At 37.1% G+C, this 24,440-nt stretch overlaps 1 protein-coding gene across 1 annotated transcript in view; it reads right to left on the reverse strand.

Annotated features, from left to right (window-relative positions):
• Positions 1–24,440, reverse strand: part of LOC142352346 (uncharacterized) — a 43,758-nt gene that overhangs the window by 2,250 nt on the left and 17,068 nt on the right. The window contains exons 4-5 of the mRNA XM_075404852.1: positions 23,866–24,325; positions 23,087–23,218 (exon numbers count right to left, since the gene is read on the reverse strand). Of these exons, the coding sequence (XP_075260967.1) occupies positions 23,087–23,218; positions 23,866–24,325 (592 nt within the window). The remainder of the gene's footprint in view (positions 1–23,086; positions 23,219–23,865; positions 24,326–24,440) is intronic.

The following is a 24,440-nucleotide window of genomic DNA, read 5'->3' on the forward strand; positions in this document are numbered from 1 at the left end:
GTTTTTTGGTAGTAAAAAGTTAAAAAAATTGTTATTCGCCGCCAATAACTTTTTATTAAAATTTTGTTGTTTTCCGGCATTTTTTGACAAAAAAGTGAAAGAATTGATGTTTCTTGGCCGAAGAATGCAGAATAAGGTAATGTTTCTTAGTTGAAATGCAATTTACAGTGAAATTTTGTCATTTTAACAACATGGCGAAACAAATAATAGTGATTAACTGGGTGCTGATTATTTTTCTTTTGTTATTTTTGATGTTTTTATTTAAAACAATCACTATTTTGCGAACCAAATATTCTAAAAGAACAGTAGACTAAAATAGCTGACGTCCAATTGTACAGTATTCAGTGTACAAGGTCCTTTCAAATATTTGTGTCGAAATTGTGGGTAAAAAAGTGTGAGAGATTGAGAACAAAAAGGGCATGATTTGGACAATTTTGCCGGCGATTAACACATTTATGTATCTATGAAGACTTCTTTGAAGTTTTCATGTATGACTTCACTACATGTTAAACAAAACTTGGGTGTTGCAACTAGGCTGGGTTTGAGTTCTATTTTTAGCATATCTGTGCAATCGACAATGTAAAGCCAAATGAGGAAAATTGGTCTTAAATAGTTTTATTGGTATTGCATTTTCTTTGCGATTCAATTCAAAGCAAGCCGCTTTTTTTAAATTCCTCTTACAGCGTGTTGATTGCATTAAGAGTGTATTTCTTGTCCACAACGGAAACAAAGTTATGACTGAAAAACTTTCCTTTCACGATTAGTGACTTTTTCCACGACTAATATGAAGTGCTTTTTTTGCTAAAATTTGATACTTTAGCAGCTTCATAAAGTCAGCTTCACAAAAGAATGTCACACACTCAACAAACAATATCAACAAAGGAATAAGTTTGATTTAGTTATCATAATTGAGATCGATTCTTCGTTTCTTTGGTGCAAAACACTTGCTCACAGGTGGAGTCGCAAGGCTTCCACTGCTCGAAACATCATCTGGTTTGTTTTCAGTTTTGTTTTCAGGTGTACAGACAATTGTATCATGAACCATTGCAGGTGTTGGTGGTTCGCTAAAAGTTTCTGGGCTCTCAATATCTGGTTTCATTTTCCAAATGCTTTCAACCAGTTCAAGATCTCTCCAGTAGCCCTCTTGCTTTTCATACAGCGGGATTTCTTTCACGTCATAATCGTAAAAAAATTTTCGTACTCCCTCGTCCAATGTGTCTGGGTCGAATACAAACTCTCTGACATAAGAAGTTACAAAATCCAGCAAGTATTGAGCTCCTTTCATAAGGCCTTTCTCAAATCGAAATGACTGAATAAAATCAAAAATCACAAAAGGCACAGCCATGTGATTTACTGTAACCCACTAATCTAACTGATAGTTCTGCTGTACAATGATAACGGTCTGTTTTCTGTAAGTCTCATAAGCAATTGTTCGGCTGTCAGGCGTCGATTCCGCCTAAAGAACGATGGCTAGAGGAGACATTAGAATTATTTCTTTGATTATAGCAGAATTTTGGTAATCGAATAGAAGAATAGGAATCTGTTGTCAAAATCCAGGAACAGTTCTGCTAAAAAAAATTTGGAATTGAACAAATGAAAGTTGAAGCGAAAATTAGGAAATGAAGAGTTCAGTTATAATTATAAACTAAGGCGTGTTCAATCAGTTCCTTCCGTTTTTGTTGTAAAAGGTCACTCAAATAGCTATTACACATAAGTTCATTACACTCAAATCCTTGTATTTTAAGTGAACCTTAGTATACTATTCGTTTTATCGTTTCCAATCTTTTCGTGCTAGCTGTACACACCCAATTTTATTACTTTCTTATCTAGAGCAATTAATGAAAGCAGTATGCTGTTCAAATACCAAACAGCGTTGATCTGAGGAATGCCATGTAGATCAAAAGATATAAAAGGCATTAAGGTTTGTTAATGTCTGGGACTTAACATGTGTTCTCGCAATAGTGTTTTGTTACACTCGCGGGTTTTTTAAGTTTTTGAACCAAACTTGACCTCACTGCTTTTACACTACCTTTCGTGTCTGCATAGCACTCGAACGTATTTAATACTTTCTTATCAATGGTAATCAAAAGTATAACGTTAACATTTTTGTATGCATTTTGTGTGTCTGTGTGTGTTTGTTTGGTTACTAGCGTATTGTGTAAATTATTTATGAGCATACATACACACTAAGACCAGCATATGCTAGGAAAATTTTTTTACTGCTTTCTTATCTTGAAACAGTTTCAAAGGAATTTGCTTTTATATGATCAATGTTAAGTATGTGCTTAATAAATCAAATCCCATTTAGTCTGTTGTTAATAAATTGTTTTTGCGACTCAATGGTCAATAATCCATTTTCTTATATTCCCAATCATTTTGTTGCGCAGCCAGGCTAGCGAAAAGAACGTATGTGTCTTGAAAAACCACTTGTATGCAGAAACTGTTTGAACAAGATCCACGAAAAAAATTTTATCGGTTTCATCACTATACCCAAACAACAGTGTAAGGTTAAATTATTTTCTGGCTACAAGAGCATATTTTAGTGAAATTGAAGGGTTGGATTTTGATATAGCGCTAAAATTGAGGCCCTACGGTGGTATTATCGGCATAGATAATTCTTCAGTAGATAAATACTTGAAAATTTCAAAAGTTTTGCGTTTGCACGCTATTTTACCCGACGCAGGTGGTTTCATATACGAAATATATGACCAAGGACCTGGCTACTCTTATATGATTCCGTGGAAAAGCAGCAACTGTTTTCGCGGACATTTGTCAGGAATATTGTTTTGCTTATATATAAAGGTTTTTCATCCGTCAATTTTTCATTTATTGGAATGCTGAGTAGCAAAACAGTTGTGTTAGACGTTGAAGGGTTTCGTCACAGAAAAGAAAAATTTATTGTTAAAGAACTTGGTGTTTGCATCGACGACTATCTTGACTACGTGTCATTTTTACTTCCAACAAGTTATAGTGAGTTAACAACTCAACAAAAGCAATCTTTCGGTTGGTTGACTAGAAATTTGCACGGTATTGAGTGGGACACATGAAACTATCCTTATATTTATCTAACACAAATAATTCAAAGCGTTCGCTTGAGGAATCCGGGTGCAATATTCTACGCTAAGGGAGAGGAAAAAGTAAAATTTTGTCAGATTTGCTTGAGTGCTCTATCATTGATCTGAATTCACTTGCGTGTCCTTCGATATCTGTAAACTATTTTACACAAAACTGTCAAAATCATTCAAAGGGCAAAAACAATTTCAACAAACATTGTGCAAAAGAAAAAGCCATATTTTATTTCAACTGGTTAACAAATGAGAGAGGAATTGACGAAGGTGGAAGCACCCTTGTCACCGAGTTCAACAATTTGCGCCTTGATTACGGGGGACGGGAATCTGAGTCTTTCAATTTCCAAAGACGAAACAATAAAAACCGGAAAACAATTTTTACAGAGAAAAGTTAAATTGTTGCTGAATGAGGACGAAATTCGCTCATTTACTCATTTAGTATATTATATTGAACCTTTTCTTCAGTGGAGAAAACAGAATGTCAAAAACTCAACCCAGAGTCTGTCCTCCGAGACTCTTACTGATGTCGAAACACCCGGTTGGTGAAGCAATTGACAAGAACGATCCTTCACTGCCAAAGGAGATTCAGCACTTGGTGAAGGAAGAAAGAGTACACAAAATTTTTCATTATGACAAAACTGAGCGATTTCCGAAGTGCTTTATGGTTCATATGAAAGTCTTTCTAATTGAGTTCAATTGCTATGAATTGTTTTATATAGAGTGACTTTTTTATCAATCCTTTTTTAAGAAAATCTATTTTGTCTCGAGATGGAGGGAGTAACAGTTGATCAAGTTGACGCTGTTGTAGAAGAAAGTTTTTTTGAAAAAGAAAGTAGCAGCAAATCTTTATGGAAATTTTGTAATCAAACAACGTTGCCACGGTCAGAAGTTGTATTTTTCGTTCAAATGTTTGTTATTTTACTGCTGATATCACTTTGTATTGTTAAGTTAACCATTTTAAAACCAAATTGTGAAGAAACTTCAGTTTGGAAATCAATACTGTCAAGTTTAGTTGGATACATTTTACCAAATCCAAGACTATGAATAAGATTATATCTATGCAAGATAGAGTCTTTATGGCGGTTGTAGGGCCTTCAGGTTGTGGCAAAACAGAGTTAGTTTTTAAAATGTTGATTGCAAACACATTTTACCCAAAAAATAACAACATCATTTTTTATACAGAGAAATGCAACAAATATACATCAAAATGGATAAAACACTTGGTGTTACGTTTAAAAAGTATGCCAATTTAGAATTTTTGAAAAGCCTTGCAAACTGTCTTCTGATAATAGACGACTCGTGCGAAGAAATTTACAATGACAGAATTTGTTAAATTGGCCACTGCAGGGCGTCACAAAAACATTAATGTTATTTATATAAAGCACAACCTTTATCAACAGAGCACGTGGTCTCGTACGATAGAGCTGAACACGACGCACATCATTTTGTTCAAATCAACCCGTGATATTCAACAAGTCGAATTTTTAGGTAAACAGTTGAACCTTGTTAAATTTTTAAAACATTGCTATCAATTGGCAACGAAAGAACCGTTTGGGCATTTGCTTATCGATCTTGATCCAAAGACTTCTGATTGTTTACGATACTCTTCAAATATTACTGAGCCAGGTCCTTCAATTTTCTATCTTCAATCTGATAAAGCAGAAACAACTCCTCTAAGCAATGAAAGAGAAAAAATTATCTATACTGAAGCAAATGGTGCATTTGCAGCCAAAACAGTTAAGGAAATATTTGCGTAGTTGTGATAGTGATGCTATACTTGTTTTGTGTGATTGTCTTCACAATGCTTTAATGGGCCATGTTAGAGTGAAAGTAAGAGACGAAGAGAATTACAGACACATATTTGAAGGCGTTCTCAAGAAAAAGTCTTCAGTGGATAAACGGCGAGCACTTTTACTAACAAAAACCGGTTTCGAACTGATTCAACTCATTATTAAAATTTGTTTCATCCATTTGAGTTAAGCAATGTCAACTGCTGAAGAGTTTATTTTGATTCCCAAAAATCAGTTTATGAAGGAGCAACCATATTCCTCACAAATGCTAAATGATCCCAGTGTTCAGCATAGAGGTGCTCAATTTTCGTTTTTGAACCGTATGCGACCAAATGAAAACAATGACAAAGAGAACCAAGAAATATTGGTTACAAGGGAAATGACTGATCCTACTGAGTTGTCAAAAGTACATGCAGACAAAGTTCTTCAAAATCTCAACATGCTAGCGCCACCGAAATTTAACAGGACGGAAAAAATAGTTAATCTAATTAAAGAGTCAAAAAACGTTGTCATAGACGAAAAAGAGAATTTCATTGTTGACGGAACAGCGACAGGAATAAATGTTCCCATTTTTCTCTATGATTTGCAGCAACCAACTAAAAAAAATAATCCAGATTATTTCAAGATTCTAGAGGCTTTAAACATAAAAGAAGACTTGGTGATCAACAGTAATGCTAAAATTGCGATCCGGAAAAGAACTCAAAGACTTACCAAACAAAAAAAACAAAAAGAACACTTTTGCGCCAAAAAGAATCCAGCTCAAAGAAACCAGCCAATTACTTACAGAGGAATCCTCACACGCCGGAAGTGGTTTTGAAACCTCAATGGAAGACAGAACTCAACAAGAGAAGGACTGGGAGTCTTACGACGAATGAGAAAAAACTGCTTGAGTTAAATTATACGAAAGGTCCCGCAGCATACGGAAGCATAAAAAATCTACAAAAGAGCACAAAATTGGAACCAAGTAAAGTGAAGTTGTTTCTAGAGGGTAAAAATGCCCACACAAAGCATAAGGAATATAGAAAAAGATTTCCAACACTGAAAGTTATTGCTTACGACATAAATGAGATTTGGTCGCTAGACTTGGCTTATGTGGATAAATTAGCAAAAGAGAACAAAGATGTAAAATATTTATTGGTTGCGGTGGACTGTCTCTTACGTTATCTACGAGTCGAACCCTTAAAATCAAAATACGCCACAACAACAGCAGATGCGTTTGAGAAAGTGATAAAGAGCAAGCGACCTAAAAAAGTGTGGGTAGATGCTGGTACAGAATTTAAGGGCTCCTTCAGCACTCTTTGTCAGAAAAATGAAATTGAAGTTTATAAAACTTTCAGCGGGAAAAAATCAGCATTTGCGGAAAGAAATATACGATCGCTCACGAATCTGATATACAAGTATTTAGAGGTCAAATGGACATACTCGTATATTAATCAATTGCAGAGCTTTGTACAAACCATTAACTCTAGAGTCAACAGAGTAACGAAAATGGCGCCCAATTAAGTTACAAAGAAAGACGTTCCTTACTTGATATCATTAATTTTTAATACATCAGCAAAACTAGTTCGTCGACCAAAGTTTTACTTTGGGGACTTTGTGAGAATATCAAAAGCGGAACTTCCTTTTAGAAAAGGATACAAGCAAACATTTACCAACGAAGTCTTCGAGATCTACGATATACCTACAACCAATCCCCCTACTTATAGTCTCATTGACGCAACCCAAGAGCCAGTAAAATGAAAATTTTACGAATTAGATTTGGTCAAAGTTAGAGACAATAGTAGTGAAATAACAAAACATGAATGAATTCACGGTTCACTTAGTTTCGTCAGCCTCTATGAATATTTTCCCTCAAAACACCTTGTCCTCATTCAAAAACTATTTCAATGAAGAAATTAATTTGGAGGGGGATTGGCGAGTTGCTTTAAGTGAAATTATCTTCCCGAGAAAAAATAAATCAAGTGAACAAAAGTGATCTGAAGATATTTTCTTCTGAAGGCCTCAAGTTTAATGAGAAAAGTATTCCATTTGATGCAGTCTCCAGACCATACGGAGGAGAACGAGCTATAATTGGAATTGGTTCCTATGAAAACCGTGACCATCGTTTGAGATCCTTGAAAACAGCTAGCCGATTGCCTCTTTTTGACTATCAGTTTATCAAAATCAATGGGGTTTTGTTCCTGTTTTTTGGTAAAAACAAAGGAACTACTTTTCTGGATAACGAAATTCCAAGTATCCTAGGTTTCAACCGTATTCATGATGGGTCTTGTTATCATATTGGATGCAAGATGTTGGAAACTTTTGATAATCTGACCATGGCAGATGATGAAGAAAAAACTTTTGTTGGTGATTATCCTTTTGATTTGTCTGCAGGGAAGCAACTGATTTTTATTTATGTTAACATAATTGAGTATCAATACGTAGGTGATACTAAGGCGCCTCTTATTCGAGTCATTGATTCAAAACAACGCTCGAAAAACGGTAGCCCCGGCGAAATTGAGCCAACACACAGAATTGTTTTCAGCAACTTGGAAAACAAAAAGTTACTATCAAAAAATTTTCAGTCAATTGAAATTCAATTGCGGACAGAAACCGGACAATTAGTCCCATTTGCTGGAACAAGAAAAGTTATTTTGACATTAAATTTAAAAAAAATTCGACTAAATGGAAGCCTACTATCAACAGCAATCGGTATCACCATACTTTTCAGGACACTATCGCCAACGAGGAAGTGGTTTTGGGGCTTTAGCGGCAGGTATTGGCAGAGCCGCATTACCGATTGCAAGAAAGTTTCTTTGGCCTGTAGCCAAAAAGATTGGACGTGAATTAATTGTTCAAGCAGCTCCTGAGCTGGTAGAGGTTGTTACAAAGAAAAAGTCTCCAAAACAAGCAATAAAATCGACTGTGCAAAAAACTGTAAGAAGACAAGTGGGCGGATCAAAAACAGGAAGAATGCGTAAATTAAAAACTAACGCTGAAAAATCAAAACATGGCATTCGTAAGAAGAAGCCTTTGACGAGAAGTCGGTCAAATTTCTTTTCTAAAGTTCAAAATGATTACTAATTTACTGCCCGCAGAGGCAACACACACCACACTTGATTTGTTTGAAAAACAGCCTCTACTTATTACTTTTGACAATGCTTTTACTCAAAAAGTTGGACCATCATATTCCCCGGACGGTCCAATGCTTGAATTTGAAGTTTTTGGGCGATAGGAACAATTTCATAGATTTACAAAAACTTTTCCTTGAAATTAAATGCAAAATCTCCCGAAACAATGAAGGCGATTTAAGGGCAGGAACTGATGCTACAAATACAGACGCGCCATACTTTAGCAACAACGCATTACATTCTTTATTTTCAGAATGCACTGTATCTGCTAACGGTGTTAAAATTTCCAACACAAACGGAAACTATGCGCACAAAGCATTCATTAAAACGGAATTTTCTTCAGGAAAAACTGCAAAAAACACATGGCTAGTTTGTTAGGGATATTATTACGAGGATGAGCCAGCTAAAATTGATGGCACTGACGGCCGCGCGGACGACGTGGCGGCCAGAAAAGCTCTTGTTGCTAATTCCCAGGAAAACTATTTTATTGGAAAGCCGGCGAGTGATACTTTAACTTGTGATAAACACTTACTTAGTGGTGTTACTCTGCGAATTTCATTTAGAAGATCTACAAATGATTTTGCTGTAATTTCAGAGTCAAACAAACAGTATAAACTTAGAATAGTTGAAGCTAATCTCTCCGTTAGAAAAATAACAATAGCGGATCATGTTTTGACTGCAATTGAGAAAACTCTACTAAAAACACCTGCCGTGTATCGCTATACAGAACTATTACCACGAACATTTTTAGCTACAACTGGAATAAGAAGTTGGAGCCATGAGGATATTTTCTCGAAAGAACCTGTACTACGTATGATAATTGCGATGGCAACAAATCAAGCATACCTCGGAACTAATCGCACTAATCCTTTTCGCTACCAGAAATTCAATTTGATCCAAATTGTTGTTTATAGAAATGGTCAACATATTGTTGGAACTCAGGTCTCAGCAACTTTTAACCACCGCATTTACTTCAAAACTCTGGAATACCTGGATTTTCTTGACAAAGGTGGGCATGGCATAACTCTAGAAAATTATCCCAATCACTTTATTCTAGCTTTTGATTTAACTTCAACGCAAGAGGCTTCTCATGATTTCATTCATCCAGAACTTACAAATTGCTCAATTCCGGTTCAACTTACATTTGACGGAGCATTGGCGGCAAACGTAGAAATTTTATTTCTGGGCGAAAGAAGCTCAACATTTTATGTTAATTCGGAACGAAAGGTGACAAAAAAACTCAATTATCACCTACCCCACCGATGGATAGTGATGAAATACGCTATTTGTTGGGAAAATATATTCATTCGAAATATTGTTTTTACAGAGTTTTTGCAGCGGACAATTTCCCAAAGCTAATAAGAGGTTTTATTTTTGTTATTGCTTCACCAGCGCAATATGAAGGAAGTCATTGGATGGTTATTTTGTTTCACGAAAACAAAGTTTATATGGCTGACCCGCTTGGAATCCTGATACAAAGTTACCAAATATTGTATTCCCGTCTGATACAGTTTTACAATGAAGTAACTCAAGTAATCAAACTTAAGCCAGTTCAAAATCAAAACTCAAAACTATGTGGACTTTTTTGTATATATATTGCGCATGTGATGTTTGGTTACGAATATCCTTTATTGTTGAATTTGAACGATAATGACTTAATACGCTTTGCTAATCATATGCTCTAACATTTTTAATTAATTTTTTTTGCTCAAATCTTTCTTCAAAAACAACAAAGAACACAATTGTTAATTCGAAGATTTCGATTCCATATTAAAATTTATCAAAATCAAACTATTGCCAACATTCAAACAACCATAGCCACTATTTAATATATCAAGTATTTTTGAAAGCTCACCGTACAGACCACCATTATAAATACTATAGAATCTATCAATCGTATAGGTGGGCAAAAAGTCCGTTTGAGTTTGAACACTATTAGTAAAAACACAATCAACGTTAGGTAATATTCTCTTAGAGTTTGCAAAGTTCAATTGGTGTTGCTCGTTGTTGTTCACCGCTTCGTCAATTTTGTTCATTATTTCTCCACGGAAAAAAGTATTTTTTAAGTTAGTTTTAATAAGTAGTTTGAAACAGGTAAAGAGACAAGGTATAATGAATGGTTTGGATGCTGTAGACCTGAAAGAATTAGGAAGCTGATCATTGGAGGCAATAACATGATAATGAGATCCAGGTACTTTACAAAAATCGTCATTCATATGCAAGCTGTAGGCAAAGTTCTTTGTTACTGTATGGTCAAATATAGGCTCACTTCGACATATAAAGTAACGATATTGTTTGGAAAACTGGCGAAAATATTCCGGTGTGCGCTCAACCATTGCCTCCACCATTTTGCTAATTAATTTTCTTTGTCACTTTCACTTGCTTTTTTGTTTTTTTTGTCGTGCTTTTTTTGCTCTTCCACCTTCGTGTTGAGGTCTTTCTTCGAGATCACTTTCACAAACAGATCTTTGCCTTCATTCATTTTTCTTTGCAGTTCCTCGAGACGATAGATCTTGAATCGTTTTTACTTTCTGGGCGAGAAGATCGAATTCAGCAGCTGAGAGAGTTATTCTTTGGTTAAAACGAAATTCCTCGGAATCTTTTTTGAAGAGTCGTAGAGTAATATATGTTCCCGTTGTTTCGTATGTTTTCACTGAAGCAACAACAATTCGTTTGCTAGAGCACGAAATTTCTTGGTAAAAGTCACTATTATCGTGAAAGGAAAATTTTTCAGTCATAACTTTGTTTCCGCTGTGGACCAGAAATACACTCTTAATGTTATCAACACGCTGTAAGAGGAATTTAAAAAATTTGGCTTGCTTTGAATTGAATCGCAAAGAAAATGCAATACCAATAAAACTATTTAAGACCAATTTTCCGCAATTTGGCTTTACATGGTCGATTGCACAGATATGCTAAAAATACAACTCAAACTCAATTTCAGGCTAGTTGCAACACCCAAGTTTTGTCTAACATGTAGTGAAGTCATACATGAAAACTTTAAAGAAGTCTTCATAGATACATAAATGTGTTAATCGCCGGCAAAATTGTCCAAATCATGCCCTTTTTGTTCTTAATCTCTCACACTTTTTTACCCACAATTTCGACACAAATTTTTGAAATGACCTTGTACACTGAATACTGTACAATTGGACGTCAGCTATTTTAGTCTACTGTTCTTTTAGAATATTTGGTTCGCAAAATAGTGATTGTTTTAAATAAAAACATAAAAAATAACAAAAGAAAAAAATAATCAGCACCCAGTTAATCACTATTATTTGTTTCGCCATGTTGTTAAAATGACAAAATTTCACTGTAAATTGCATTTCAACTAAGAAACATTACCTTATTCTGCATTCTTCGGCCAAGAAACATCAATTCTTTCACTTTTTTGTCAAAAAATGCCGGAAAACAACAAAATTTTAATAAAAAGTAACATGAAATAACACCCAATAACTCATTATTAACTGTTCGAGCAAACTTTCACATTATAAAACTTTGTTGCCCACTCCCTTATAACTAGCATAGAACATTTTATTCAACATTCTTACCTCAAAAACTAAAAATTTCTGCACATTTTTGGCCTTTTTTCATCAAAAAAATACGAAAAATGTAGTTACAAGTTATCACTAAATAATATTTAATATGAACCCGATTCCTTGACAGTATTTCTCGTACCATTTTTCAACAGTTTTTTCTTTGTATAAAAATGCTTATTGGCGGCGAAAAACAATTTTTTTTAACTTTTTACTACCAAAAAACAGCAATTTTTGCCCTTTTTTTCAAAATTTTGTCTGTTTTTGACGCGAAATGGCTTTAAAACTACACCTTAAGCGCTCCATTCAAACTATTTTCAACGCGTAATTTCGCCAAAATTCAATTGACCCCCATATCAAGCATTTCCCGACACAGTAATAAAGCTATAAAATCACTTTTTTAACCAATTTTCAGACAAATTTTAAACCCCAATTTCTTCATTTTTTCAGTCAATTTTCACGATATTTTGTTCCCCATTCATTCTCATGCGCTATTTTCAGTTCGAAACTGTACTTGAAACTTCTCTCCAGGCTTGAATTTCAACAAACTTCCAATTTCAATACTTCGCACTTGCTTGTTAATTCAAACATATGGGCAATAAAACCCACAAAAATAATACCACTTGTGCGGTCTCAGACTCGCAAAACTATTAATTTTCTTACATTGAAACAGAAACTTATCAATTTTAAACTATCTTTTTTCTTCCCTCACCTCAGTATTCCATCAGGTTAGTCACTTTCGCTTTTCAGTCCTTCATTAGTCTCATCAGACTAGAAAAAGGATTCAGAATTTTAAAAAAAATTCAAAGTTTCACTCATTCACCACACCAACTTTTTTCCAAAAATTTTACAAGTTCTAACACTCTCACAACACCAATTTTACAAAAAAATTTACAAATCTTTGTCAACCACGAAAAACAAAATTTTCGCAAAATTTTCGAAAAATTTTCGAAAAATTTTACAAGTTTCACTCATTCACCCCACCAAATTTTTTTTCCAAAAATTTTTTAAGTTCCACCACTCTCACAACACCAAACTCTCAAAAAAATTTCAAGTCTTTGCCAACCTCGAGAAACAAAGTTTTCGAAAAGGATACCTAAAAAAGGCCATGCCTTGTATTGTAACGGGGGGGGGGGGGGGGGACTGGTCCCCCCGTTACAAACCAGGCATTTTCACTACTACTCAGAAAATGGGCTGAAATGGGCAAATACTCAGCAAAAAATTGGGTCGTCAAAAATTGATCATCCAAACATGGGGGGCTGAATTCTGTTTGACGAGTTTCCGAGTGAAATTGATTAACTACAAATTTCCACGGACGACTATCATTAATTATTCTCAGGAATATCAGGAATAATTCTCCAAGATAATAAATTGCAACTCACTTTCAAAAAGAGAAAAGAGAATGTTTGGCAGAACATAGTTTTTATTTTGTATCTATCTCTGAAGGACTCAGACCTACTCGGTTTGGGAATGATTATCAAACCCAGCAACGCCCTGCCAGGGCAAAATTCGCTTAGTGTGTGCGCATAGAGCATAACCCCCTTTTTTATGGGGGGGGGGGGTATAATGAGAAAATGATCTCTGTATTCGCGATCTTTATGGAAGCAATCATTTCGTATTTCGATACATTGAGCAAACCTGTTTGAAAAACGTTGCTGAGTTGAGTTCATACAATTTTTAAAGTGTAATTTTTAAATCGATAAATTTGTGCCCCCCGATTTCCGACCTCGTCATAAAGCGTTTATGCCCCCGTTTGATACAGTCTATCAAAAACTAGAATTATACGAAAACGGGAAAAAGCGAAAGCATAGAGATTAATCGTCACACAAAGTTTTTCAAAATTATCTAGGCTAAGTTAGTTTTTTTCACATTTTAATTCTGACTTTAACAAAGTTTTAAGCATTAGATGGTTTAATTTATTTTGTTACTGATGTGCTCACAGGATTTCTGTTAATTGTTGGGCTGTAGTTGCCCTCCGTGGTTGACTTCTGATGTTATTTGATAATTGGTCTCTAAATGGAAATAACCTGCTTTTCAGGAATAGTTAAATTAGGGAATCTAAAACTAAAAAAGGGGTCTAAAAATGTCTGCCTGAGTGCAAAAGCAAAAACCAACATCAACTAAGGTTTAAATATTTTTGCAAAAACAGGTCTTAGACATATATACTTGTCTTCGATTTCTTTCACATATCGGATTGAACTGGTATACATAAAGAGCTCCCGTATTGTGTGATCTGCAGCAAATGTAGTCCGATTTGATATCAAGAAACTAAGATTAGCAAATAGTCAGAAACTGAAATTGTAATGCAACGGTGAGAATAAACCGGATATACAATTACAAAAACGAACTGCAAAAACAAAATATCCGGACAGATTTTGAACCGCGGAAACGAACTGGGTGGTGTAAACCTTTCCTCGTCAAATCGAATGGGAGAGCAGCCGTTACAGTTGGTCCACCGATTTGGACTGTGGATTACAAACTGCTGTCCAACCCAGCGGTCGAAATGCCAAAGGCATCAAAGAACAAAACAAAACGTAACATCGTAATTCAACAACGCAAAACCAATGCCTGAATAAGTCAAGGAGCAGTACAGATTCAAACTGCAGCCTCAAATCAATGGTAAAGTCACTCAGTCACAGAGTCTGGAGAATTTGGAAATGCAAATTAACACTTTGAGAAACAACTAGAAAGAGAGACAGCTAGGAGTTTTAAGATAATCAAAATTGAAGACCGACCAAGCAAACTCAGGACTATTTATCAGCAGATACTGCAATTTAACAACAGCGTTAAAATGCTTGCGGCCAAAAAAACTCAGATTAGACGAAATGCAGAAAGTTGTAGAGAACGCAATGTCAAAGGAAAAGATACTTTCAATTTGTAAACGCACAGTGGTTACCGTACATCCAAGGACAGAAAACTGTCAAATCAGCAAAGTAGTTCAGTTCTAAAGACCAAAGAAGTAGCACCGCCTGCAGATAATTCAGAACCAGTGAAACAAAATTGTTGCCTCACAGCGAGGAATGGTACAGAAAACGAAGAGAACGGTTCAAAAACATCAGGCCGGATGTCAAAGCAATTTGAGAAAGTCGCTGCCTTGGAGAAGGATTTTTTGTCCAATCTTCGATTGAAGAAAATGGAATTCGCGATGAAAAGAAAACAACTTCAGCTAGAAATGCAACTTTTTGAAGAAAACGGTGCACCTAGTCTAGAGTACCAAATAGAAGCGCTTGAAATAAAGGACAGACTCAGACGATGATACTGCACCGAGTATACGCAGTTGATTCCCATTCAATAGGAAGGAGACCAGAAACAGAGATGTATGCTCATGGCTTGGCTGATCAGAGAAAACCGAAAAGATGTACAACCATACCTGCGAACGCTCTAATGAACCAGAAAAACAACACAAGTAACTGGAGATTGGTCACGCAAACCACGATCATCAAATAGAGAGCGGTACTATTTAACCAAGGTTCAAGAGAACTTTGTGTACGACATTTCCAGTAGCAGCAATCAATTACATGAACTTAATCTGAGTTCTTTCGATGGTAACCTACTTGAAAGGCAAGAGTGGTGAAGTATGTTTGCTACTACCGTGCACCGGCGTAAAATTCTTGACTCCCGGCGGCTAAATTGAGCCACTTGAAAACGCTTTTTAGTGGCAAAGCCAAATCAGCTATATCGGGTATGGGTTTTTTGGGGTTTTTCTACACTCAAGCTTAGTCTCTATTCGAACGGAGGTTTAGGCGTCCGCATCTGATTGTTCACGCCCATCTTGAGACGTTGCGCAAACAACAGCCTGTAAAAGCTCACGATTCACATGCCTTATTAATTACTCAAAATTGATAAGCAATTTCGGTAACGTCCTAATGCAAAACAATTACGCCCGTGACTTGAAATCCAGTGCAAAACCGTATCTCCCGTTAGAAAACTTGCCTCATAATCTCAGTGAGAAATGGTGGTTTTATGTAGGTGATTGCCAGTAAAGATAGACCTGATCTGTTTTTTCATGAAAAAAGATTAGGAAGAATGGCACTCGTGCGTGAAGAATTTTTAGAGTTTAAACTTGAACGCAAATAAGGCAGACGCAATACCAAAGGAGAGAAACTTTTCTCCAAGACATCAAATTTCAGTGTGAGCTCCAATGTAGTAGAAACAAAGCCAACAGAAAGCGATCGTTGTCCCCTAGCTGATAGCTACCAAGGTATTTAGAACTGTCCATCATTTGAAAACATGAATATCAACGATGCATATGTAGCGGTGAGGAAGCAACATTTATGTTATGGATGTCTGGGAAAGGGAAACGCAATCAAAGATTGCAAAATCGACGCCTTGGTGTAAATGGATGTCCCAAACGATACAACCGATTGTTACACTCAGAAAACCAAACGGACGAGAACAATCACGTGGTCAACGTAAGTGCAGCAACAATAGATCAAAGTAGCAGCAATTGACTGAACCCATATGCTTTCTTCGATTGTGGATCAACGGTATCAGTCATCGATCAGAGCATTCAAGAGAAGTTATATGCTTGAGGTATCCATGTTATGCTGAATATAGCTGGCATTCAAAGAACAACGGATCTGGAGACCAAAAAAGTTCCCTCTAACAATAATGAGACTGCGTTCAAAGGTGCAGTCGCTTGAGGAGTTTGTATACCCGTCGATATCACTGGGAAATACTAACAATGACTACAACAAACTGAAACAAAGTTCCTACCACTTTAGTGTGCTTTCTATTAGAAGTTTCAATCTGATGGAATTTGCATCATTTTGGGTCAATACGCCTATGAACTACAAAAGGCAGTAGACGACCAGATAAGAAAACGAAGTGAACTTGTTGCTGTCCTGACAGATTTAGGATGGGTAGTAAGTGGACCTATGGCTAGAGAAAACTACAGAAAGTCTAGAGAAGACAAAATGATTGTCAATTTGCCAGCACAGAAGACGCAAAAAGGAGTGAAAATATTCAATTGTGGAGGGACATAGAGACTTACGCTTTCAAATTAAATTTTGTGAGCCAATCAAAGAAAAAAACAACAATCTCAGAAGATCTTAAAGAACAAAACAAAATTCAAGGGGGCGCGGTACGAAGTGAGCATTCTGTGGAGTGAACGAGAACATAATTTTCCGAATAACTACGACTCAGCCCTTGGTCAGCTCAACTCACTGGAACGAAGATTCCAACTAGATCTCCTAAGTTGAAAGAATTTTCTCAACAGTCATTTGATACAGATATGGAAAAGGGATTCGTGAGGATCCTCGGTAAATCGGAAGTCAAAGGCACTTTCGGAAAGCAATGGTTTTTGCTACGCCATTCAGTAAGGAACCCAAAAACGCCTGGTAAAGTTCGCCTCGTTTGCAACGCTTTAGCAAAATACAAAGATCTATGCCTAAGTGCCAAGTTGTAAGCCGGATTCTGATTTCGAGACGGAATAATAGCTCTTACGGCAGATATTGAATCAATGTCTCTTAAAATTAAAGTTCCCGAACGAGATAAAAACTGCCTCAGATTCCTTTGCCGACCAACAATGGACAAACCTGTGCAAATTTATGAGCGTCAACGTCATGTTTTTGGTGCTCGTAAATTTGAGTTCACCTCATGTGCAAATTTGAGTTCACCTCCTGTGCAAGATTTCACGTCATGTGCAAATTACGCTCTGAAGTGAGGGGCAAAAGACGACAAGTACGAGTCGCCAATTGCACCGAAGACAATAAAAAAACTTCTACACGGAAGATTTCATTAAGTCAGTCGACACTCCTGAAGAAGCAATCATTATTTTCGAGAAACTACAAGCTGTTCTGTCAAAACATGGATTCAAACTGGAAAAATGGATTATCAAAAGCAGTAGAGTGACCGAAGAAACCCCCGATGACTTCAGATTAATCAGCAACACAAAGCAAGTAGGAGTAGAACCTATTAATGTGGATTCGCGCGTGCTTGGCCTTCAATGGACTGTTACTGAAGATGGTCTGCAAGTTTGCAGAGGTACTAGCAAAGAAGTTGAAACACCAATTATCCAGAGGAAGATTTGGTCTTTGGTTTCTTCAGTAGTTGATCCTCCAGGACTGTTTGCACCATTCAGTGTCCAAATGAAAAAATTGTTGAAAAGCTTCTGGACCAAGAATGGGCAACATTGGGACAACTCAGTAGAACCTGACGAAAGGAGCAGTCATGGAAGTGAGACTGAAAGAACAGATAGTTAAAGAACACGAATCAAAGATTCAAAGTTGTATCGTTTGGACAGACTCCACTACTATTCTGCAATGAATACACAGCTTTCACTGCAAACAACGAGTGTTTGTAGTGGACAGCTGAGGTTTAACAGTGGATTTATGTGAGTGGCATCAGTAATCCAGCCGACACCGGGACAAGAGCCGTCACTGCTGATGAACTCAAGAAAATTGAGTGGCTCACTGGGCCCACCTGGCTGAAGTTAGCAGACAATGAGTGCCCTGAACAAGTGAGTTCATCATTCGCTTCCGACGAACACAACGAACAAACGGCTTTCATAACCATAGCTGAAGACAAGAAACCGATCGTTCAACGGGAACGATTCAGCAATTTCAACCGACTGGTTAACACAATGGCATATGAGCAGCGAGCGTTGAGCAGATTGAAACTATCAACGAAGGAAATTGGCATTGGAGAAAAAGAAATTGCCAAGGCAACCATCTACAGCAAGAATATTTAGCTGAAAAGATGAAATCTCTCAATGTTGAAATGGAAACTCCAAAAGGCAGTAGAGTTCTGCAGTTTCCACCCTTCAATGACAAGAGGGGACTTATTCGTGCCAAAGGTAAAATAGGCAAAAGTCAATAGGATTTTAACGCAATGCATGCAATATTGTTTCATTGGAAACATCACGTTGTCGAATTATTCCCGCGTAACGAGCACAAGATCAATCAGTACGAAGGTACTGAACATGTCAAAACACTGTCAAAAACACAACAATTCTGGATTATTGGCCAAATAAATGCCTTGGGTTCAGTAAAGAATAAATTTATCACGTGCCGAAGAGGCAAAGCACAGACAATAGATCCAGTGATGCCATATCCACCTACAGAAAGGCTGGATGCTTTAACACTTTTTGCATACATTCGGGTAGACTACTTTGGCCCTTTTACAGTAAAATTTGGGCACAGGAATGAAAAAGGACGGTGTTTTTTGTTCTCAAGTCTAACAGTACGAGCCGTGGATGTAGAGATAGTCCCAAAACTGGACCTTGCGGTTCATAGCTCGAAGAGGCAAAGCGGTAACAATAATTAGTGACAAATGTTGTTGGAGGAGAGCGAGAGTTCACAGAGTATTTGCCGGCATGGAACAAAGAAGGAATTGATGAAGATTTAGTTCAACAAGGGTTCAGATGGAAGTTCAACCCACCTGCAGCACCTCACTTTGGAGTAGTGTGGGAGCAGCTGGTCAGAAGTTGCAAGAAAGCGATGTATGCAGTTTTGGTGAACCGATCAATTGCGAAATATGTGCTCTCAACATCGATGCAACTTGTTGAGCTAAATTTGAAAGCAAGACCTTTGACTCCAGTCAGTTCTGATGTAAACAATATGGAAGTTATTACCCTTAATCATTTCCTGCTGGGCAAAAAAATGTTTGTCTACCATACTTACCATTCACAGAACAGTTCTCCGATCATCAAAAACTGTTCCGACAATAAACTTATTCCGATTTTATGTGGGACGGATTTAGAAAAGAGATCGACAAGAACAATCGAAAGAGATGGAAATGCGAATCAGACAAAAACTTGTACCAAGGTGATCTTGTTTGTTTGGTCGAAGACAGTGACCAACCAGTGACAGAAGACATCGCAGGTTCTGATAAAGCAATTCGATCAGCAGTGATTCTAACAAAAGATGGATTCCACAGGAGGCCTGCTGTGAAGCTCGCTCCAGTACTACCAATTGACGAAGGTGTTTTGACGAATGAAAACAGGGCCGGCAATCGATGTTCAGGTTGTGTTTTCACAGAATGCGTAGGAAAATCCATCAGCATAGTAAACTCAGATAGGGAAAACTCTCTTTTATTAGTTGTTTATTAGTCATCGTAAAAGTCCAATTTCTAGTTACAGTTACTAGTAGAGTCATAGTTGCGTGATAAAAAAAAGGAGGAAATAACAAAAGCAACACAAGAGACTAAGCAGTATAAGCCACAGCAAACGGCTTTGCTCATAAAACTCAGCAAATTATTCCAAAAACAAACTGACATGAGCAGTAAATACGTGTAACTATGTCTTGCGTTTAAAAATTCTTGCAGTAAAATATTACTTTGTCTTGTACTGAAAGTAATTCTTGAGCATTACCTTATGTGTTGCTGCATCTCGTATCTGCGAATTATTGGAGCTGCAAATCAACTGTTACAAATGCCGGTTTCTGCTTTTTCAACTCGTGAGTACAAAAGCCAAAACCAACATCAGTAAACGCTTAAATATTTTTGCAGACGAACACAACGAACAAACGGCTTTCATAACCATAGCTGAAGACAAGAAACCGATCGTTCAACGGGAACGATTCAGCAATTTCAACCGACTGGTTAACACAATGGCATATGAGCAGCGAGCGTTCAGCAGATTGAAACTGTCAACGAAGGAAATTGGCATTGGAGAAAAAGAAATTGCCAAGGCAACCATCTGCAGCAAGAATAATTAGCTGAAAAGATGAAATCTCTCAATGTTGAAATGGAAACTCCAAAAGGCAGTAGAGTTCTGCAGTTTCCACCCTTCAATGACAAGAGGGGACTTATTCGTGCCAAAGGTAAAATAGGCAAAAGTCAATAGGATTTTAACGCAATGCATGCAATATTGTTTCATTGGAAACATCACGTTGTCGAATTATTCCCGCGTAACGAGCACAAGATCAATCAGTACGAAGGTACTGAACATGTCAAAACACTGTCAAAAAGACAACAATTCTGGATTATTGGCCAAATAAATGCCTTGGGTTCAGTATAGAATAAATTTATCACGTGCCGAAGAGGCAAAGCACAGACAATAGATCCAGTGATGGCATATCCACCTACAGAAAGGCTGGATGCTTTAACACTTTTTGCATACATTCGGGTAGACTACTTTGGCCCTTTTACAGTAAAATTTGGGCACAGGAATGAAAAAGGACGGTGTTTTTTGTTCTCAAGTCTAACAGTACGAGCCGTGGATGTAGAGATAGTCCCAAAACTGGACCTTGCGGTTCATAGCTCGAAGAGGCAAAGCGGTAACAATAATTAGTGACAAATGTTGTTGGAGGAGAGCGAGAGTTCACAGAGTATGTGCCGGCATGGAACAAAGAAGAAAATGAAGAAGATTTAGTTCAACAAGGGTTCAGATGGAAGTTCAACCCACCTGCAGCACCTCACTTTGGAGTAGTGTGGGAGCAGCTGGTCAGAAGTTGCAAGAAAGCGATGTATGCAGTTTTGGTGAACCGATCAATTGCGAAATATGTGCTCTCAACATCGATGCAACTTGTTGAGCTAAATTTGAAAGCAAGACCTTTGACTCCAGTCAGTTCTGATGTAAACAATATGGAAGTTATTACCCTTAATCATTTCCTGCTGGGCACAAAAATGTTTGTCTACCATACTTACCATTCACAGAAGAGTTCTCCGATTATCAAAAACTGTTCCGCCAATAAACTTATTCCGATTTTATGTGGGACGGATTTAGAAAAGAGATCGACAAGAACAATCGAAAGAGATGGAAATGCGAATCAGACAAAAACTTGTACCAAGGTGATCTTGTTTGTTTGGTCGAAGACAGTGACCAACCAGTGACAGAAGACATCGCAGGTTCTGATAAAGCAATTCGATCAGCCATGATTCTAACAAAAGATGGATTCCACAGGAGGCCTGCTGTGAAGCTCGCTCCAGTACTACCAATTGACGAAGGTGTTTTGACGAATGAAAACAGGGCCGGCAATCGATGTTCAGGTTGTGTTTTCACAGAATGCGTAGGAAAATCCATCAGCATAGTAAACTCAGATAGGGAAAACTCTCTTTTATTAGTTGTTTATTAGTCATCGTAAAAGTCCAATTTCTAGTTACAGTTACTAGTAGAGTCATAGTCGCGTGATAAAAAAGGAGGAAATAACAAAAGCAACACAAGAGACTAAACAGTATAAGCCACAGCAAACGGCTTTGCTCATAAAACTCAGCAAATTATTCCAAAAACAAACTGACATGAGCAGTAAATACGTGTAACTATGTCTTGCGTTTAAAAATTCTTGCAGTAAAATATTACTTTGTCTTGTACTGAAAGTAATTCTTGAGCATTACCTTATGTGTTGCTGCATCTCGTATCTGCGAATTATTGGAGCTGCAAATCAACTGTTACAAATGCCGGTTTCTGCTTTTTCAACTCGTGAGTACAAAAGCCAAAACCAACATCAGTAAACGCTTAAATATTTTTGCAGAAACATGTCTTGGACTTATATCCTTGTCTTCGATTTGTTTCACAAATCGGATTGAAGTGGTATAGATATGGAGTGTGTGATCTGGAGCAAACCCAGTCCTATTTGATATTGAAAAAACTAAGATCAGCCAATAGTCAGAAACTGAAATTGTAATGCAATGGTAAGAATATAACGGATATACAGTTACAAAATCGAACTGCAATAACAAAATATCCTGTCAGATTTTGAACTGCGGAAACGAACTGGGCGTTGTAAAATTTTCCACGTCGCAATCGATTGGGACAACAGCTGTTACGTAATTTGCACCCCTATAAAGCTGGGGGCACAATCGCATAATATGCAAAAAAATGTAACATTTAGTACAAAAAATGGCGGGTCACCTACATGGTTCAGCGACCTCGCAGACCAGATGTCTAGCCATCTGAAGTTAATATGAAATAGCTGACAAAAATTTTATACTTACTGAATACTGTGTTATGAGTTTTGCATTACAGCTATTCTTATTTTCGAAAAATATTGAGCACACAGTCTTTTCAGTGTGTTTGATTACAATTTTCGTGTTAAAATTTCTTTTTCCTTTTTGATTTTAGGATAGTTGTTAAATATGCCGTGTCTAGGACAACCACTCTTTCAAAATTGATATCAAAAATGCGCGAATGTTCATGTTTTGATTACTTAATCATGTTCTTGACGATGAACAATTTTTGAGCTGTTCACATTAGAACACTTTTTTTTCAAATCAAAACTTGCATCAAGAAATTTATGAGGCAATATTGAACGACAGTTACTACGCGTAAGTTAGACACGTTGTGGATGCGGATATTGCCATCGCCAATATAGAAGCCCTCGTTGAAACTAATTATGATCAAACAAAAAACTGGTACAATCAGACTCTTTCAGAGTGATGGTAAATATATGATTTGAGCGCAAAAACGAAAAAAAGTAACTATAAAAAAACACGATTTTTTCTGTTACAAAACTGTGTTTAAAAACCCTTTTGTTATAAAATTTTTTATAACAGTAAAAATCGTGCTTTTTGACATTTATTTTTTTTTTCGTTTTTAAGCTCAAATCATATATTTACAATTACTATTCAGACTCAAATATACTATGTCTAATAGCTGTACAATGGGGTTGGAGGAGACATAACTCTTGAGGAGGTAGAAGTACCTGGATGGGACTAGGGTGATTCCAGAGGTGGAGTCCAGTCGTAGTCTGATTGCCCAGTTGAGACACGTGGAAACTGAATCAAAGGTCAGAGGACACACTCTGTGTAACATCTTGTTCTTCAGGGAAAACAGTCTAAAACAAACAACAAATAAACAAATGGATATTATATGCGCCCCTCAAATACAGAGTACGTGTCATTACAAGGTAAATCATTATGTAAAAATATGGCACGTGCGTCTGGGGTGGGGGGGGGGGGGGTTGCAAATAATATGCACCCATTAAGCTGGGAGGGGGGGGGGGGCAACGGGAAAGAAAGGTCCCAAAAAATTTCGTTGAAATCAATTCTGATAATCATTCCATATCTGTAGCCAAGTTTACGTTGAACAAGTAGACCTTCTTGTCAATTTATCTTTTGCGCTTGTAACATTTGTTAAAACACTCACGTGCACATTTTAAAATGCCGAAAGTCTGCAGTGCCAAAAGTTAAAATGCAAGAAGTTGCTGCTTAGCCAGAAATTGACTTTCATCACTTTAAATTGCGTTTCGTATTTTAAGCATGGTTAGGTGACACTGCAGAAGTCACTTCGAAATTCTGACTTAATATCTCAAACCGCTCCGCGGTTCTCGACAAACGCCAGTGACCTCAAGCAGAGTTGCGAAAGTCAACGGAAGTCAACTTCTGGCTAAGTAGCAACTTCTGGCATTTTAACTTCTGGCACTGCCTGCTTTCGGCATTTTAAAATGTGCACCTGAGTGTTTTAATACCAATATTAACTCACCCGACATCAAAATTTTCTTCAACTTGAACTCCATCGGAAGAAACTCCACACAGCAGAATGTGTTCACGCGGCAACTTTAGTTTCTCAAATTTGGATCTCATCAGTTTGAGACGCTCTTCATCGACATTAGTGGCCTCATAGAACGCCATCATGTACAAATTTTCAGTACTTTTCATCGAAAACATGAACCCAGAACTGGTCGATTCTTCACAGTTCTCAACTCTGATCCTAGAAACGACAAAGAACTGGCCCAGGACTTGGACGTTGTTCACATCTTTGATGAGGTCCTGGAAGTCTTGGGATAGGGTTTCGGAGCAGCCGATGTTGACAAGGAGCAGCGTGATTTCGGTACGGGGGAGGGAGTACCGAGATTTGGGGACTTTTTCCAGAATGGAAGTGTCTGCTACCCCATAATTTGACTCTTCCTTTTTTTGGAGGTTTCCATAAACGTTGCTCATATCTAAAGTAGATAATTAATCTACTAAAAATTTTGAAGAAATTTAGAGAATAAAAAGTTTTTTTTTCAAATATAAAGGTATTCAGATTCAGAGAATCGTAGTTTGGTGCAATCGAGG

Source organism: Convolutriloba macropyga, chromosome 1 (genome assembly GCF_964194025.1).
Source record: "Convolutriloba macropyga chromosome 1, txConMacr16.3, whole genome shotgun sequence".
NCBI lineage: Eukaryota > Metazoa > Xenacoelomorpha > Acoela > Convolutidae > Convolutriloba > Convolutriloba macropyga.